The sequence below is a fragment of the Colobus angolensis genome, unplaced genomic scaffold, assembly GCF_000951035.1.
Source record: "Colobus angolensis palliatus isolate OR3802 unplaced genomic scaffold, Cang.pa_1.0 Scaffold102, whole genome shotgun sequence".
NCBI classification, from domain to species: Eukaryota; Metazoa; Chordata; class Mammalia; order Primates; family Cercopithecidae; genus Colobus; species Colobus angolensis.
Window position 1 is genome coordinate 2103463 of NW_012111142.1, and position 14874 is coordinate 2118336.

The 14874-nt window shown below is 35.7% G+C and overlaps 1 protein-coding gene across 4 annotated transcripts in view; it reads left to right on the plus strand.

Moving 5' to 3' along the window:
• The window catches only part of ITGB3BP (integrin beta 3 binding protein (beta3-endonexin)), a 74521-nt gene that overhangs the window by 42822 nt on the left and 16825 nt on the right, over positions 1 to 14874 (plus strand). For all 4 annotated transcript variants that reach the window (XR_001001634.1, XM_011940923.1, XM_011940916.1 and 1 more), the window contains exon 4: positions 1370 to 1439. Coding sequence is in view for 3 of the 4 variants with exons in the window: in XM_011940923.1 (XP_011796313.1) it covers positions 1370 to 1439 (70 nt within the window). In the remaining variant the exon portion in view is untranslated. The remainder of the gene's footprint in view (positions 1 to 1369; positions 1440 to 14874) is intronic.

The window sequence follows — 14874 nt, forward strand, 5'->3', positions numbered from 1 at the left end:
TTCACCGAGTTAGCCAGGATAGTCTCAATCTCCTGACCTTGTGATCCGCTTGCCTCAGCCTCCCAAAGCGCTGGGATTACAGGCGTGAGCCACTGCGCCCAGCCTGTTATCTTAAATAAATAATGAATGATATACTTAGATCTTTCCAAGGATTTACTAAATACACATTTAAAGATTCAGGTCCTCAAAAAATTTAAATAAAATTACCATATGACCCAGCAGTCCCACTACTGGGTGTATATTCAAAGGATATTAAATCAGTATGTCAAAAGAAATATCTGGACTCCCATGTTCATTGCACCATTATTCACAATAGCTAAGATACTAAATCAACCTAAGTGCCCATGAACAGATGAATGGATAAAGAAAATATGGTATATATGCTCAATGGAATTCTCTCTTAATGTTTTAAAAGAGGGAAATCCTGCCACTTGGGACAACATGAATGAACCTGGAGGATATTATGCTAAGGGAAGTAAGCCAGGCACAGAAAGACAAATATCACATGATCTCACTTATAAGTGGGATCTAAAAAAGTCAAAATCATAGAACAGAAAATAGAATGGTGGTTACCAGGGTCTGCTGGTCGGGAGGGCTGAGTGATTGGGAACATGTTGACCAAATGATAAAAAATTTCAGCTAGACAGGAGGAACAAGTTCAATTATTGTATAATTGACTATAATTGATAGCAACATATTACATAGTTGAAAATTGCTAAGAAAGTAGACTTTCAGTGTTCATACCACAAAAAAATGGTAAGTATGTAAGGTAATAGATATGTTAACTAGTTTGGTTTAGCCATTTTACAATATATACATATTTCAGAACATGTTATACACTTTAATATTTAGTGTCAATTTAAAAATAAAATTAAAAGGTACTTTTACCCCTAAAATCAAATTTATTTTACAATGATACTACGAGGAACTTAACTATTTTCTGAGTATCAGTATCACCAATCCCTTGTTGTTAACTTGAGAAAAAAAATAGAGGTGGAATAATGCAAACTGGAAGCTCTAATATAGTATCATTGATTAAAATCTTTGATGAAAGTATCCTTTATCTAATAAAGTTTACTAATGCATTTCAACCTAATTATGGAATCATATTGGATTTCTCTTTAATATACCAACCTTCAATGGAAATTTTATTCAAAAGATTATTTTTTCTTATGTGATATTGTGAATAAGAAATTAGGCAAATAGGAAATGAAAAAAAAAACAAAATAGGATACTGTTTCTTCTCCCACCTCCCTTCCATTTGTCCACCTTTTTACTTTCTATTTAAAATTTGACAATCTAAATTCTATTTAAAATTTGATGATTTCTCCTTTAACTTTATGTCCTTTTCTTTATTACACATATATAGAAAAGAGAAAAAAATTGAATCACCCCAGTTTAACTGAAAACAAAGAATCGACAACAAAAGACAATGATGAGTAAGTTTGTTATTTTTGAAATTACATATGTGTATCTTGCAGGAAGATGTTCATATTTGTTAAAGTGACCATTTAAAAGAATTTATTTGTAGAAATTAATAGTTTATACCTGACCTGAAATATTTTCTCTTAAATAAGTAAAATACCTTAGTTGTGATGTGTTTTGTGATATTCTATAATGGTTATATATGATGCCTTAATTTTAATACTCATTGAGCCCAGTTCTCCCAGCATATGCATAATAGACCAGCTCAGGGTAAAATAGAGTAAGACACTTACTTCAGATTTACATGGATGGAGAAGTAATACGTGGTTTAGGAACAAAGTGTCTAACAAATAGCTGGTTCAGGATGGAACTAGAAACAGTGAAGCCAGCAGAGAGAGATCTAGAGGAACCTGGAAGGTCTACAGGCCAGCAACCAATCATTTTCATATTGTCCTGTCGGTGGTTCCTTTGAATGAAGACATTATCTGCAGAAAGCTACTGTCTATGTAGGAAAAGCCTGGAAAGAATACAGATGGCTCTCCATATGTGTGTATTACACATTTATGGATTCAACCAATACAGATTTAAAATATTTTGAGAAAAAAATGAGTGGTTGCATCTGTACTGAGCATATACAGACTTCTTTTCTTGTTATTATTTCCTAAACCAATACAGTATAACAACTATTTATATAGCATTTACATTGTGTTGGGTATTATAAGTAATCTAGAGATGATTAAAATATATGGGAGGATGTGCATAGGTTATATGCAAATGCACCATTTTATATAGGAGACTTGAGCCTCCATGGATTTTGGTATCTGCAGGAGTCCTGGAACCAATTCTCCACAGATACTGAGGGACAACTGTATTTGTATTGTCTTCCTGGAAGGATTGAATTAAGCAGAACGGGGGTTAAATTTTCAAAGTAGTGCATATGTTTAGCTCATTTACCATTTCAGTGTATCTTCTATGTACCACACCAGTGGGCACTATAAAGAGTAAAGATAAGGAAAATGAAGTTTCTCCCCATTGGGAGCTTATGTTTTTTTTGTTTTGTTTTGTTTTTTTTGTTTTGCCCTGAGACAGGGTCTCACTCTGTTGCCCAGGCTGGAGCACAATGGTGTGATCACCATTCAGTGCAGCCTCAACCTCCTGGGTTCAAGCAGTCCTCCCACCTCAGCCTCCTGCGTAGCTGAGACTACAGGTCCACACCACCACACCCTACAAATTTTTGTGTATTTTTGCAGAGACGGAGTTTCGCCATGTTACCCAAGCTAGTATCAAACCCCTGGGCTCAAGCAATCCACTCACCCAGGCCTCCCAAAATTCTGGGATTACAGGTGTGAGATTCTGCATACAGCCTGAGAGCTTATGATCTTATGCTGTAAGTTAATATACCTTCCTCAGTTTAGAAATGGGTTATGTTTACAAATGTTTTTGGAGTCATTTACATAGAACTCAGAATGCATTTTCCATGCAAATAGTGTTATAATCTGTGATTACAGCCCTGAGTCAGGGCACAAAGATCTATTTATTTTGTAATATAGCTGAACTATAGTTTTGGTAGTAGTCCAGATTAAAAGATGTGGAAATTGAGTGCCATTTAAAATACTTTAGGAACAAAGAGAAGAGTTTTTCAAAGAAGCCTCATTGTTTGGCATCTCCTACATCTGTCCATTATTTGCTTTTAGTAGCTGTTTTCCCTTGACATGCTGCTCCTCCAGCTCCAAATATTTGCATGTTTCAGTCTTTTCTGCCCCACAAATATTTTTGTTGTAAATTATTTCTTCCTACTCCTAATCAAAGCTTTTGTTTCCTCAGTGAAGTGATCTCAACTGGATATTAACAGGAAAGCATTCTTTTTTGTTTAACTTATTTAATGTTTTTTAACATAGAAATATATGTACACAGGAAAAAGTTCAAATTATACAAAAGGATATACAGTGAAAGCAAGTAGCAAGTAAAAATTTATAAATCACAGATAATCTCGTATTTGAAAGCAGGTGCCTGCTAAACCGAATTAATTTCTGATGCAGTTACATAAAGTCTAAATAGGCAGCAAAGGAGGAAATGTTTTTGGACAAAAGTGATACCAGATAATCAAGCCTGTTGTTTTTCTCCCCGAATCAGCTCCACTTAATAGTGTCTTTCCTTCTTTCTTCTTGTAAACCCATCAATTTATTTAGAGCTCAGACTTTTAAAACTATAGCTCCCATGGCAGTGGGCTTCAAGGAGCAAGGAAAGAGCAAGAACCATTGTTATGAGTCACATAGGAATTTGCCTATGTTTATTTAATTTATTAATTTCTCTCCATATTTGTTTCTAAAGATCTCTATTATTTAAGTATATCACTCCGTGAATTGGTGTTATAATTAGTGAATTTAAGTATGAGTTGAGACATTTTACAACATATAAAAATAACGGGCCAGGTGTGGTGGCTCACACCTGTAATCCCAGCACTTTGAGAGGCCAAGGTGGGCAGATCACTTTAGGCTGAGAGTTCTCCCTGTCTCTACTAAAAATACAAAAATTAGCTGGGCGTGCTGGCGGGCGCCTGTGGTCCCCGCTACACAGGAGGCTGAAGCAGGAGAATCACTTGAACCCAGGTTGGGAGGTTGCAGTGAGTTGATATCGTGCCACGGTACTACAGCCTGGGTGACAGAGCAAGACTGTCTCAAAAAAGTATGTATATATTTCTGTCAGGAGACTGAGGAAAGAAAATTGCTTGAGGCCAGGAGTTCAGGGCTGTAGTACACTATGATCCCTCCTGTAAATAGCCACTGCACGCCAGCCTGGGTGACACAGTGAGACCCTGTCTCAAAAAAAAAAAGAAAAGAAAATGATACATTTTTTTTTTTGAGACAGAGTCTTGTGTCGCCCAGGCTGGAGTGCAATGATGCAATCTTGGCTCGCTGCAACCTCTGCCTCCTGAGTTCAAGCTGTTATCCTGCCTCAGCCTCCCTAGTAGCTGGGTGTGGTGGTACATGCCTGTAGTCCCAGCTACTCGGGAAGCTGAGGTGGGAGGATCACTGGGGCCCAGGAGGTCAAGGCTACAGTGAGTGATGATCATGCTAATGCACTGTAGCCTGGGTGACAGAGCCAAGACCCTGTCTCAAAAAAAGAAAAAAATAACCCTAGAAAATAACTGTAATTTAGAAAGCAAGATGCTTTTTAAATACATTCTTAGCCAATTAGAACAAATAGTCTATTTCTATGAGAACACTAAATGTTAATGATTATAAACTACAAAACAAGTTTCTAAATAAATTTTCTTATTTCCAAAAGCTAGTGAATAGTCAATATCCATCACTGGCCTGTAATCCCAGGACTCTGGGAGGCCAAGGAGGGAGGATCACTTGAGGCAAGGAGTTAAGAGACCAGCCTGGGCAACAAAATGAGACCCCCATCTCTACAAAAAATAAAAAAATTAGCCAAGCATGGTAGTGTGCACCTGTGGACCCAGCTACGTAGGCGGTTGAGTTAGGAGAATCATTTGAGCCCAGGAGGTGGAGGCTGACATCTGCAGAACGAAAGAGCCATGGCTTTGGAAGGGCCATAAGTTCCACCACACTCTTGGTGGTTCTCACCCTGCAGCTTGGAGAAGGCGCAATACTCTCCATTACCACTAATATAAATAATGTTTGTAAAATTCTTACCTAATAAAAAATTTAGGACAGGCACATGTCTGCTTACAGGTAAGGTATTTTTTGTCTGTTAGAACTAGTCTGTAGCTTATTTCATGAATGCTTTGTCAAATTATGAAAGTTAAAGTGCAGTGATATTTGAAGACTGTAAGTGATGGTGTATCTTGTTTCTAATAAGATAAACCTTTTTGCCTTTGTTTTATCTTATTAGGGAGTTATATGTCAGTGTTTGAAACATGCTGTGTGGTATAATAGGTTTAAAATAAATTCTTTAAAAGAGGAATACTGAAACTAGACTTGTAGATTTGTCTGGTGCACGTGATGAAACCTACAGCTTTATTTGGGGTTGGTGGCAATGCCCTGCTGGCTAACTTTCAGGTGACTGGGTTTTTTAAGTTTGGCAAGTAGAAACTTCTAAAATTGGATTTTCCTTTAGAAATATGTAGGGTTGGGGGAGGATGTCCTAACCCTATGTTGTGATCCTATGTAGAAAAATATGGGCTTAAATAGAGCCCGCATTTTTCATTTTAATCCAGTGTTCCACATGTGGGACTGCTGTTTCTGAAAGAAGTTTCCAAATTGTCACCATTTCTCAGAACTGAATAAACGTATTGCCAAGAGACTTTTCATAGGAATGAAACGTATCTGGCTAAATCTAAACAAAATTTTTGCCTCTGTCTTCACAGTACCAAAGTTCACATAAAAGGTGAAAGCTCCTTTACATATTTAAATATGTATCTGTAACACTAATTTGTTACCATTATGAATTCTTTCAGCTCCATTTTAGGAAAAAGTAGTTGGCTATTTAGAAGTATGTATGTCATTGTTAGTCTACAGATAAAAACATCCTGGGTCAGCCCACTCCGTCCACTCACATAGGCTACAGAGAAAAGTCATCATTGCTGTCAATACAAGTTGACAGTTTCCAATCTTAAAAAATTTTTTTTAATTAAAATAAATTTTAAAAAAGTTAAATGCAATAAAAATACAAATTTGAATAGAAACATGACTCAAATTATTTTTACAAATACATAGTTTTGTTTACTTAAACCAAAATCTTGAGACCCTTAAAAACACAAAATTTATGAAGTAGAGTTCTTAAATTTATGAAGTAAAAAATAAGCTTAAGAACTGCAAACAAAATTTCTCACTGGGCTGGGCGTGGTGAGTCACACCTATAATCCCAGCACTTTGGGAGGTCAAGGCAAGCAGATCACTTGAGTTCAGAAGTTCAAGGCTGAGCAATATAGGGAGATCCCATCTCTACAAAAAAAATTTTTTTAATTAGCAGGCCTGGGTGGTGCACGCTTGTAGTCCCAGCTACTCAGGAAGCTGAGATGGGAGGATCACTCTAGCGCCGCAGATTGCGCTCCAGCCTGGGAGACAGAAAAATACCCTATCAAGAAAAAAAAAGAAAAAAATTCCATGAGTAAAATATCTATAAATACCTTGTGTAAGCTTTTAACAGTTTAGAGACATTTTTTAAACTCTAGATTCGTAAATAATTTAAAATTTATAGAAAATTTGCAAGAATATTAAAAAGAATTCCTTAACACTCCCCCAGAGTCACAAATTGTTAATATTTTGTCACATGTACTTTTATTCTCTCTGTCACACATGTGCACACACATACATAGGTACTCAAACTTTTCTGAATATTTGAGAAGTTGCAGACATCTTTTTTTCTGCTAAATCCTTCAGTGTGTATTTCCTAAGAAGAGCGTTATTTAACCATAGTAAAAATATTAAAATCAGAAAATGTAACATTGATATAATTACTGTTACCTAGTATATACTCCAAATTCAAATTTTCCCAGTAATGTTCTTTATCGCAGCTTTTCTCTTGATCCAGGATTCAATCCAAGATCACATATTACAAAATAGTTCTTAAAGTTTCCTTCAATCTAGAACAATTTTTTTAACCTTTTATTGTCTTCTCTGACAGTGACATTTTGTCAGAAATGTCAGAAAAAAAAATTTTGTTTTTTCTTACTTTTCACTTTGCTTTTTTTACTGATGAATACGTCCTGAAATCAATTCCCATTTTTTAAATAGTGTAGACTGTTTTTTGTACATCATTCCTCAGTTGTATTTGCCTGATATTTTGTCATTATTCATGTTATGTATTTTGGGGCAAAAATATAGAAGAATGTTGAATTACATCAAGAGATATTTTGTCCTATTATTGATGAATTTTAATCATTTGATTACAGTGATGTTCAGCAGGTTTATATACTATAAAAGTAATCATTTTGCCAGGCACGGTGGCTCAAGCCTGTAATCCTAGCACTTTGGGAGGCCAAGACAGGCAGATCACAAGGTCAGGAGATTGAGACCATCCTGGCTAACACGGTGAAACCCCGTCTCTACTACAAAATACAAAAAACTAGCCCGGCGAGGTGGTGGGTGCCTGTAGTCCCAGTCACTTAGGAGGCTGAGGCAGGAGAATGGCGTGAACCCGAGAGGCGGAGCGTGCAGTGAGCCGAGATCGCGCCACTACACTCCAGCCCGGGCAACAGAGCGAGACTCTGTCTCAAAAAAAAAAAAAAAAAGTAATCATTTTCCCTTTGTAATTAGTAAATACTTTGTGGCGAGGTACTTTGTCATGTTTCACCCAGTAGTTTTAACATACATTGATGATTCTTGCCTGAGTCAGTTATTACTATAATAATTGCCATAGTCATAGTCATAATTTTCTAACTCCATCATTTCCGTATTTATTAATTGACCTTCTGCTGGTTGGCCATTTAAAAATTCATCTGTTCATAGTGATACAAGGTTTTTCCTTGACTTCCCCTTTTCCATATTTCTATCCCATCTCAAATCTGAATCTCTGTCTCCTGAGAGCAGCAATAAATTTGCACATTTGCTTAATCCTACATCACACACAAAATACTTGCAGAATTCCCGTGCTCACAGCACTGCTAAAAGCAAACCTGCAAAGCATTCAAGATTTGTTTGCAGTTTTTTGTGCTGAAAGATACATAGTCAAATTACTGTTTTCAAAAATTATTTGGATTAGTTCTTCATTTGAAGTATTCATTTGAAATAGATTTTCTTGATTGTGAATTTTACTTTTTTCTCATGCTTTTTGACTTTTTAAAATGAGATAAGCCATTAATATGGTCCTAAAAGTCAAAACTGTTGCCAAAAAAGGATACTCAGAGTAGCATTAATCCCTCCCTCATTCCTTCTCCCTATTTCTTGTGGGTAACCAAATTCATTAGTTTCTTATTCATTAGTTTCCTATGCAGTTTCATTTTGTTTTTTCTTACTTTTTTTATACAGAAGATGGCACACCATATGTACTCTTTTCACTTTGCTTTTTTTTTACTGATGAATACGTCCTGAAATCAATTCCTATTGATCAGTTTGGAGAATTTTAAATGTAAGAATCCTCTCAACAGGAAAATACAGTTCCATGTTTTAGGCTTAAAAATGTTTTTTTCTTCACAAAACAAGTGGTTAATGGCATGTCAATAAAGCCCATTTGTAAAAAAAAAAAAAAAAAAAAATCACCTACACATTAATATTTTATGTGAACTTCCATATCCTTTATGTTTTGCAAGGAATATATATAATTTACTGCGATTGGCTTTTCTTCCTCCTGGCAATTTGCTACTGCTGTAGCTGGCATTGCTATGAAAATGCAATAATGGTGACTGTCCTGTAAGTTTTATTTTCAGATAATTGTAGATTTACTTGCCATTGTGAGAAGTAAAACAGAGACATCATGTGTAGTGTTTTCCTAGTTCCCGACATAACATCTTATAAAACTGTAGTACAATATCACAACCAGGAAATTGACATTGGCTCAATCCACTGATCTTATTCATATTTCCTGTTTTGCAATGAACTCATTTGTGTGTGTATTTAGTTCTATGCAGTTTTATCACGTGTAGGTTCTTGTATCTACCACTGTAATCATGATACAGAACAGTTCCATCACCACAAGGATCCCACCTGTTGTATAGGCCTTTTTTTTTTTTTTTTTTTTTTTTGAGACAGAGTTTCACTCTTGTTGCCCACGCTGCAGTGCAATGGCATGATCTTGGCTCACTGCAACCTCCACCTCTTGGGTTCAAGTGATTCTCCTTGCCTCAGCCTCCCAAATAGCTGGGATTATAAGTGTGCACCACCACCAGGCCTTGTTAGTTTTTGTATTTTTAGTAGAGATGGGGGTTTCACCATGTTGGCCAGGCTGGTCTCAAACTCCTGACCTCAGGTGATCCACCCACATTGGCCTTCCAAAGTACTGAGATTATAGGCATGAACCACTGCACCCAGCCTAGGACTTATTTTTAATCACTAGCTCATTCTCTCTTATAGGCAGAAGAGTAACTTTTTTAGATGTGTATTTTTTTTTTATTTCTGTACTAACCCAAATAAAACCTTTTTAATAGTAGTGAGTTATGCCAGAACTGGTTTTTTAATTTGTTGTTTTGTTTTGCATTATGTATACAATTTAATTGTGACAATCACTGGTCAGTATTCTAAGTTCCTCTTGACTGCTCAAATGATGGTCTCTAGGGATAAGTTAGTTGAAAATGTTTATCAGAATCTTAGGATGAAGATATATGCCTATATTCCATATTATGCCTATTCTGTAGGTGAGCAAAGGCTAAGAGGAAAGCCAGTCTTAAAAAGAGAATTATTTTCAACAATTTAAAAGTTTAGATATGGAAGACTGAAAACTTTCCCCTAAAGATCAGGAGCCAAACAAGGACACCTGCTTTCACCACTGGTATTCAACATTGTATTGGAAATTCTAGCCACAGCAATTAGACAAGAAAAAGAAATAAAAGACATTTAAATTGGAAGGGAAAAAGTAAAACAATCTTTATTTGAAGACGAGATGATTTTCTATAGAGAAAATCCCAAGAGTGCACAGGAAGCTACTAGAGCTAATAACTAGAGTCAAAAAAGTTTCAGGGTATAAGATCAAGACACAAAAATCAGTTTCCATATACCTGTAATGAATTTGAAAAGGAAATTAAGGAAGCAGTCCATTGCAGTAGGATCTGAAAGGATAAAATACACAGGAATAAATTTAACCAAAGAGGTAAAAAAACTTGTACACTAGAAACTACAATTCATTTTTGAAAGAAAATAAAGAATATCTAAATAAAAGGGAAGATATTCTGTATTCATGGGCAAGAAGATTTAATATTGTTAAGATGTTAATGCTACTACACAAAGCAGTCTACAGATTCACTGTAATTCCTGTATTTCTTTTGCAGAATGATTAAACAGCATTTTTTGCAGAAATGGAAAAGCCTGTCCTTAGATTCATATGAAACTACAAGAGACCCTAAATAGCCAAACAATCTTGAAAAAGGACAAAGTTGGAAGACTCATATATCCTGATTTCAAAACATACTGCAAAGCGACAGTAATCAAAACAGTATGGCACTGGCCTAACAGTAGCCATAGAGACAAATGGAACAGAATTGGGTGTCCAAAACACACGCATACATCTATGACCAATTGAATTTTGACAAGGATGCCAAGTTTATTTAATGGAGAAAAAATAGTATCTTCAATAAATATTGCTGGGAAATAGGATTTCCTTATAAAAAAGAATGGAATTGGATCCCTACCTCAATCATATATAAAAATTAATTCAAAATGGATCAGTGACCTAAATATAAGGGCCAAAACCATTTATAACTATCTTAGAGGAAAACATAATGATAAATCTTCATGACCTTGAATTTGTTGATAGATTCTTATATAACACCAAAAGCACAATGAACAAAAGAAAAAATAAATTGGACTTTATCAAAAGTAAAAGCTCTTGTGCTTCAGAGTACACCATCAAGAAAGTGAAAAGGCACAGCACAGAATGGGAGAAAATATTTTCAAATTATATATCTAATAAGGGTTTAATGTCCAGAGTATATCAAGGACTTCTAAAACTCGACAAGAAAAAAGACAGCCCAATTTTAAACATAGGCAAAGACTTGAGTAGATATTTCTTTTTTGTTGTTTTGGTTTTCTGTTTGTTTGTTTTGAGACAGAGTCTCACTCTGTTGCCCAGGCTGGAGTGCAGTGGTTCTATCTTGGCTTACTGCAAGCTCCGCCTCCTGGGTTCACACCATTCTCCTGCCTCAGCCTCCTGAATAGCTGGGACTACAGGCACCCACCAACATGTCTGGCAAACCTTTTTTTTTTTTTTTTTTTTTTTTTTTTTGTATTTTTAGTAGAGATGGGGCTTCACTATGTTAGCCAGGGTGGTCTCGATCTCCTGACCTCATGATCTGCCTGCCTCAGCCTCCCAAATTGCTGGGATTACAGGTGTGAGCCACCACACCTGGCCTTGAGTAGATATTTCTTGAAAGAAGTTATACAAATTGCCAATAAGCACATGAAAATATATTAAATATCATTAGTCATTAAAGAAATGCAAATCAAAACTACCATGAGACCTTACATTTTACATTTTACATCTACGAGGATGGCCATTTAAACAAACAATAAAAATGGAAAATAACAAATATTGGCAAGAATATAGAAGAATTAAAACCCTTGTACATTGTAGCTCCTGTGGAAAACAGTCTGGCACTTTCTCAAAAAGTTAAACATATAATTAACATAAGACCAAGCAATTTCACTCCTAGGTATATGCCCAAAATAATTGAAAACAGTGACTCAGATATTTATATAACAGTGTTTATTCCATCATTATTCACAATAACCAAAAGATAGGAAACAACCCAAATGTTCATCAACAAATGAATGGCTAAACAAAGTGTGGTATATACATACAGTGGAATATTATTTATTCATGAAAAGGAAGGAACTTCTGATACATGCTACAACATTGAAGAATCTTGAAAGCATTATGCTAAGTGAAATAAGCCAGACACATATAAGGACAAATATTGTAAGATTCCAGTTGTACACAATATCTAGAATGGACTAATTCAAAGAGACAGAAAGGAGATTAAAGGTTACTAGAGACTGGAGGTGGGAAGCATGAGGAGTTATCGCTTAATGGTTATACAGTTTCTGTTTATAGTAATAGAAAAGTTTTGGATATAGTGGTGATGGTTGCACAATATTGTGAATGTAATTAATGTCACTGAATTGTACACTTAAAAATGTTTAAAATGACAAATCTTGTTATATATATTTTATCACAATAAGAAATTTAAAAAAAAAAATGTAAGCTGAATGGAATGCAGAAAAGCTCCTTGAAACAGCCTGTAAGAATATAATGAAATGAATAGACCTAAAGATGGGGAAATTTTTTTTTTGACAAAGGATATCAATTTCATTTATATTGACCAGGTTTTTTTGTGACCAGTCTTCATGAAAAATGCTTTTAATTAATTTTTATGTGCATGAGAATTGCCTGGAAATGCGTATTTCTGACCTTCTCTGTTAGTAGTTCTTGGATACAGCCCAGGAATTTGTATTTTTAACCGTTTACCAAGGAATTCTGATGCCAGTGGTAACCGAATTACACTTTTGGAAGTATTACATAATGGTTGAGAACACAGTAGGTCAAACACACCTGGGTTCAAGTCCTGACTGTGCGCCTTGTTATAAAACCCTGAATAATTAAATTATTTATTTGTACTTCAGTTTTCATAGCTGTAGAATGGAGACAATATTTCCCACAGACAGTTGTGTTGAAAATTAAGATATAGTTTGTAAAGTAGTAAGCATAGTGCCTTAAACTAAGAAAGCATTAAAAAAAAGTTAACAACATATTTCATTGTTTTCGTAATTCAGCTATCATCCAAAATTATCAGTTTAGGTCGAGGGAGATGGGGATTCAGTGACCTATTTACCTTTTTCTGCATGAATTGTAGTATTGTTAAGATTTAGAAGAACCTAAGGAATTCATCCCTGTTATGTACATTTAATGCACAAGTCTTGAGATTTATAAAAGTACAATTTCTTAGAGGTAATAACTTTGAGATAATAGCTTTTAGTAATAGAATCAATTAGGGGTGTATTTGTGGCCTTTGAGAATACTGTATTAAAAATACTAAGGCAGAAATCTAAATATAAGAGTTTAATTTTAATATGGAGGAAGTGGAGATTGGGTTAGGCTGTCATGTTGAGCAGTAATTAAGAAGATTCATTAAATTAAGTAAATGGAGAGTTAAGCAGCATTGGGTGCTCAGCAAAATCATACTTCTAATATTGACTGTCAATTCTACTGTGAGGCTTTGTTTGTTTGTTTGTTTCCCCATAATACTCACAGCTTAGGCTAAGAGCAAAGAAAACAAATAGGGACATCCTGGGTTACCTGTGAGAAAGACATATGTGGTGGAAGGTTAGGGAACTGAATTAATTAACTTTGTCAGCAATATAACTGATGAATCATGGAGACTACATAAGACAATGGGAGAAGGAAGTTAAACAAAAAAAAAAAAAAAGAGAGAGAGAAAACTGCAGGATGAGCATACTTCACTTGACTCTAGGAATGGATGGTCACTGGACCAGGTCTTTTTTCTTCTGTTCATTGATCCATCAAATAGTTACTGGGTACCTACCACACCTGCAGGCACCTTATTAGTTAACACAGGTTATAAAAGTAAATAAGGTAGATACCACCCTTGCCTTCATGGAACTTACAATCTGGTAAGCAAGATATATATCAAACAATTGTAAGTTATAAAAAAGGAGGGAAATCAAGACTTTTTTCAGGCCATTATCATGGCTTTTACAGGTTTTCCCTCTTCTTCCAGTATATCCACAATGCCTACACAGTACAGTAGGTACCATGGCTTGCATCCTAGGGAATCTATAAATCACTGGGTTCTTTTTTCATTTGCTCTACTCCTTTACTTCTCATTCTTTCACATCTAGGATGGCACAGCACACAGCAGGAGCTGAGTTAATGCTTGCTAACACCTGCCTCAATAAATCTGAATTAGAAGCACCAATTTAATAACAGTTTCTCTTTGTTCTTTTAGTTTTCTCCTCAGAATACATCTGAGGGACTTAATAGAGAAAAAGTAAATGATGAAACTAAATTTGAAGCTAAGAATGGAAAATAATTGAAAGAATTGAAACTGGCCAAGGTAGGAAAAATCCTGAACTGGTACAGAATGATAGTTTTGAAAGTCAAGTTACACCTGACTTGAGACTGAAGAAGTTAATATAGAAGGAAGGAAAAGCAGAATTAATGGATACATCCAATGCTTCTCATGGATTTTATTTGGCTGATGCACCTAATTTCAGTTGTTTTTCAGAATAAGGACTTTCTCTTTGAGGAACGTGAAAGAACTCTGTATTTCACAATGCAACTCTTCTAAGCAAATTGGAAAACTGCATGAAAATCCTGAATTTTGACATGTAGCTCCCTCAAGAGAAAAACTACTAGATGCTTAAAAAAAAAAATGCTGCTTGGTTTTTACTGATGAAAAAGAAGGTTAATTCAAGGAGGACCAGGATTTCAGATTTCTCAGGTTGTGCCACAATAGTCTTTGACCACAATGCAGATTTGATTAAATCTTGTAAGGATGCCATAAAACTGGCGACAGTCACTGGATATCTGGATGTAGTGGCCCATTGACATCTGGATGGCTCAAAGGATCATTATAGGATAAAGGATTTGGGCCAGGCGTGGCTCACGTCCGTAATCCCAGCACTTTGGGAGGAGAAGGCAGGCAGATCACAAGGTCAGGAGATCAAGACCATCCTGGCTAACATGGTGAAACCTCGTCTCTACTAAAACTACAAAAAATTTGCTGAGTGTGGCAGCGTGCATCTGTAGTCCCAGCTACTCCGGAAGCTGAGGCAGGAGAATGGCATGAACCCAGGAGGTGGAGCTTGCAGTGAG